The 5,333-nt window shown below is 26.7% G+C and overlaps 2 protein-coding genes across 2 annotated transcripts in view; both read right to left on the bottom strand.

The window, feature by feature from the left end:
* Positions 1-2,217, bottom strand: part of LOC108755250 — a 2,538-nt gene extending 321 nt beyond the window's left edge. The window contains exons 1-4 of the mRNA XM_018498152.1: positions 2,064-2,217; positions 1,301-1,772; positions 823-922; positions 223-378 (exon numbers count right to left, since the gene is read on the bottom strand). Coding sequence (XP_018353654.1) covers positions 223-378; positions 823-922; positions 1,301-1,772; positions 2,064-2,217 — 882 coding nt within the window. The remainder of the gene's footprint in view (positions 1-222; positions 379-822; positions 923-1,300; positions 1,773-2,063) is intronic.
* Positions 2,218-4,466: 2,249 nt separating this feature from the next.
* The window catches only part of LOC108755355 (odorant receptor 47a-like), a 4,436-nt gene continuing 3,569 nt past the window's right edge, over positions 4,467-5,333 (bottom strand). Inside the window, exon 4 of the mRNA XM_018498284.1 lies at positions 4,467-4,520. Coding sequence (XP_018353786.1) covers positions 4,467-4,520 — 54 coding nt within the window. The remainder of the gene's footprint in view (positions 4,521-5,333) is intronic.

Raw genomic sequence — 5,333 nt, 5'->3', positions numbered from 1 at the left:
TGTGTGTGTGTGTGTGTGTGTGTGCGTGCGTGCGTGCGTGCGTGCGTGTGTGTGTATGTGTGTGTGTGTGTGTGTATTATATTATATATCTGATACAAAAATGTTTTAAATATAATAAAATAAAAAATAACTTAGTGATTACGAATAGGGATGTTTCTATACAAACACACTCATTAGTATATAGATAAAGGAGTATATATTCTTCTCGTAAATATATCTTACTATTCCAAACATTTCTAGTGAAAAGGTTCCAAATTTTCCAGCCGTCAATTTAAGAGGAATTCTAGATCGATGTACAATGAACATTAAGTTTTTTGCATCTTTCGACGATAGATCATACCATTTGCATTCATAGACGCCATATGCCATCCTAGTGCTCTAAAAATTACATAATTTCGCACAGGATTTTGTTGTATAGTGAATTGATTTTGAATCTTTCGAGAATTTTCTTTCATTTTTCGTTAATGAAAACTTTTATGGAAATAGAGAAACTTGAAAACTTTTATTTTATATAAAATATTTACTTTATATAAAAAGTAAAAATAAATTGTTGCTTTTTATACACTGCATATTTCATAATTTATTAGTTTGCATAAGATCTGGTCGTATTAATCCATAATCCGCGTAGTTATCTTACCTCCGTTATCAATTTTTCAGCTGAATAACAATATGCATACAAGCTGGACAACACTAAGTTAAAGTATAATGTGAGAAAAATCATTTTGATAATAGACACGTTCATATTATTTGTTATTATCTGAAAATAATATGTAATAAAACAATCCTCTGTTTAAAGAAACGTGTATAAATGATTTCACTTACAGTGAAAACTTGAAAAGTTATAAAACACATCTGAAAAGTAGTAGATAACACATGTACAAATAACACTGAGCTGTAGCAGCCGTCAATCGTCTTTGCGGTCCTTAAAAACATTACTTATTTGTTATACGTTAATGATTTATTGAATTTTATTACTCGAATGTACAAATCTTTAAAAAAATTTATTTTATCTTGAATTTATTATTATTTAAGCTTCAATTTTATATGTTTTATTGTGTTTGTTTTTAAGTTTGATATTGTTAAATTTTTTTTTGCTCCTTAAAAGTACAAGAAATTGAAAAAAAAAGATTGATCAACAAATATCTTTTTAGAATACAATACGTACAAATATTCGTTAGTATACGATCAGGAATGTTAAATCTTATTTTTAAATTTTTTTCTAAAAGAAATAATCTTTTATCATAGAATGATTATAGATATTTCACTGCAATGTCAAGTAATGTGAGATTCTAAAATATACCTGATGAGATGATCATGTCGTACGACGATCGCAGCTAAATCTTCCCTAAATGTTAAGGATGATATAGATTTGTTGGCTAATTTGTTTACCAAATTATTCAGCATTGTCCGCAAATTTATCAGTTGCGCGCACACTTGTAATACGAGCATCGAGACAAAGCTGTCAATAACACCATTAGCGAAAGCTGAATATATTCCACCGAAAAGTTGGATAAAATAGGTGATTTCGTAGTTCGGACTTTTTTGAATCGTTTCTATCCGGTAAATGAGGTTTCGTTCAGGCTGGTGAATAGTTTTGAAAAACCTCAGCAATTGAAGAGAAATGTGACATATAATTGAGCTAGCTGCGAATGCACAACATTTAAAGGACAGATTTCTGCCACTTCTCGTAATCTCCAACATAGTATTTCGTTCCCATTCTTTCGTCGAAATCATCCAATCGGTCATAATCGATTTTATCAGCGATTGAAGTGCTTCCAGATTGAATATTAAGTACATCAATTATTAAAACAAAACAAATTTCCAGACAGTATCGTTCAAAATAAAACATAAGACGTTTTAAAGATACCATTAAGAAATTTTTTAGGCGTCATAGCAAAAGTTACATCTTATGTTCCGATTTTGAACATGCGTAGATTTCTATATATAATAAACGTGATTTGAATATTTTGTAACTACATCTTAAATAAAGATGTAATTTTGTGACATTTTGTATTACAAAAATAAATCTGTCTGATAATTATTGTTGTGGGAAATAAACTTACTTTTGCCGTGATACCAAGTTACAAGCAATTTACACACTGCCAACATGCTGAAATTTGCAGAGGAGAAATTTTCCACCATCCGAGTCACGCTACCCGCAGCACGAATTACATTTATCATTTGAGGACCGAATACATACAGACTCACAGAACACATAACAATAATGAATCTTATACTTGGTCGACGAAATTCATTCAAGGGAATCTGTGGATCGGGCCATATACCAAAGATCCATAACCATTGGCGAATCGGATTAAATATGTAATTCAAATCTAATAAAATCAAATTTTAGAATAGACATAGTTTAATGTTAAATTAGATTAAACATTGTTATCTTTTAAGCTTTTTTGTAAATAGCCTTATAATTTTAGATCTTTACAACAAATAATTTATAGATTTTCTTGCAACAAATTATTATAATTATAAAACGAATATTTTTTTCATTTAATAAACAATTATTTAATTTAAAAACGTTATAAATTTTTTATGTTTACTTTTTTTTATTAAATCCATAAATTTTTTATGTTTACTTTTTTTTTATTAAATCCATAAATAAATTTTTACTAAATATTATATTAAACAAATTGACTATAATTATTTTAAAGGAAAACTTTTTAATTATGAAATAAAAATAAAATAAAATATATGATAAACCAACTAGAAAAAAGATTAGAAAAATCTTGAAAATTAAATATAATTATCAATGCACGTAATAATATTTTATAAGAAACAAATTATTTGATAATATGTATATTCTCTTTATTAGTTATCACAAAGAAGTAATAATTAACTTTTTTGGAAGTTTTATAGAATTCAAATCAGGTTCAAATTTTTTATTAACGCGTGATCTTTAATATTTAATTTTTATATACTGCATTATATCATATATGTTGTATGACGTGGTTGTTTTTAATAGAATATTGCTAGCTTTTGTTTGTTTTTTTTTCTTTAACATTTTACCTTTATTGACATTCATTGATGTTCACGGCGCGAAAATTATCGTTTGACTGAAGCACTCTTCACGATTATACCAAACCATTATGATTTTGCGCTTGCTCAGTACACAAAGGATTCAACCGCTACCATCTGTGAGTACTTCGATAAACCCTTTCGGATACCAATCAATAGTGAAACGAGTAGCATATAATTATTATGCTATTGATAATAGCCGAATGTTATGAATATTGTTTTTTTAAATACGATATCATCATATTAATTAAAAAGTCACTTTATTATTAAGTTAATTAATTAAGAAAAGATCGTTATTAAATAAAAAAATTAGTATTTAATTCTTTTTTTTTGTTATATTAACTATAACAAAAAAACGAAACAAATTATTTCACTTACTGAGGAAACTTAAAAGATTTTAAAATGTAAAAAGTAGAGGTTTTTTAATGTTTTAATGATGCGGCTGTGTGTGTGATGATGACTTCAGTCCAATTTCACAACTCACGATTAACTCTTAAGCGAGGTTTAACTTATTCCTCATCTCTTTCCAATTCTAGAATTGAAAAGAGATAATGAATAAGTTAAACCTCGGTTAAGAATTAACCATGACTTGTGAAACTGGGCCTTAGTGAAATACGAAACATTCCGTAAAGATTTCTATTATTTACATTCAAATAAATTTTATTTGTCATTTTATTTTGCTTTTTTATTAGACCGTTGCATTACATTTATTTATATAAATATTCTTACACAATTGTAATATTAACGTGCTAAAGAAACATTAATGAATAACATGTTAAACAGGTAATAAAAAGTATATAATATATATAGTTATTGTTTAAAATTTAATATATAATAGTATAGTATATTCTAAAAAATATTAATTATGATACCATTCAGTGTTTATGTAATTCTTGTTATGGTATTAATGTTAATGCCAGCATGATGTGAATTTGAAACCTCTAATGTTTATATCAACACTATCGATGGAGTGAAATTAAAGTAAAATTCACGACATGTTATTAATATTAACATCAGCATGGTAAGAATTATATAGATACCGCGTAGTGTTAAATTCACACCGATATTTTTTAGAGTATGCCTTAGCGTGAATTTTAAATTATTGATTTAATTAATAAATTATCATATTTGATAAACAAGAATTATTTAATTACTTAATAGAAGTTTATATTATTGCAATACAATAAAATTGATAAGTTATTTCTTTATAATATTTAATTTTAGAATGTTTTCTTAAATCTTATGGTTAAATTGCTGAATGATGTAAAAAGCTGTGGACTAATATTTAAATAATAATTAAACTTTGCTGAACATGTGCATTTTTCTAATTCAAAAGTTACAAGTGCATACAAATCTATTTATTTTATTATTCAAAAACTGATGCCATAATCCGTTGTAAGAAATCCATTTGCTATTATCTCTTAGTATCATTTTCTTTAACCTCTGATTGTTAGCAATGCTGATAAATATCCCATTGCCGTTTTGATAGCCTAAACAGAATACAGAACGTAAATATAGTTTTAAGAGATACAATTTTAAGTAATCATGACGATTTCGCATAAAGGAACATGGTAGTGTCACTGCGCTTGGTTTAGCGCCGAGATATTACCGTGTCTCCTGATAGATGCTACGAATAATACATAATATGTATATACAATAAAAAATATATTTATGTACATATGTACACACACACACGCACGCACTCATGCACGCACTCATGCACGCATGCATTACAAGTACTCTAAAATTCGTGACTCAAAATGCTTTAGCAAGAAAGTTTTCGAAAAATTAAGTAAAAAGAGTTATTTATGAATTTTTGTTTTAAGCTATAATTTCTACGGTATAAGAGTTTAAATATATTTTATTACAACTTATGTTTATGTACATAGTTACTTGTGACCATTAGTGAACGCATTGAAATACGTACTCTTCAGCTAATACCCGCGATTCATAGACATTTAAATCTTTTTCCTAAAAATTACTGCTTAAAATAAAAATTTACAAATAACTTTTTTACTTAAATTTACGAGAACTACATTGCTACAGTATTTTAAGTCGCAAATTTTTTTCGAAAATTAATTTCAATTAATTTTACCAATATTTGCAACTTTTCAGACAGTACAACATTTATTTAAAACATTTTTCCTTATCCTTTTACTTTTCCAGATACTTGATCCATTATATTTGAAATAAAACACTCCGTATATATAGATTTTGCATAAAAACCCAAATCTTCGTATACGTTATAAATTACACATTGTTTTTATAATTTTTCTATTATTACATAATATACTATACATACA

This window comes from Trachymyrmex septentrionalis, unplaced genomic scaffold, assembly GCF_001594115.1.
Source record: "Trachymyrmex septentrionalis isolate Tsep2-gDNA-1 unplaced genomic scaffold, Tsep1.0 scaffold87, whole genome shotgun sequence".
Taxonomy (NCBI): domain Eukaryota; kingdom Metazoa; phylum Arthropoda; class Insecta; order Hymenoptera; family Formicidae; genus Trachymyrmex; species Trachymyrmex septentrionalis.
The sequence above is the reverse complement of the archived record's forward strand: the minus strand, read 5'-3'. Positions and strand labels throughout refer to the sequence as shown.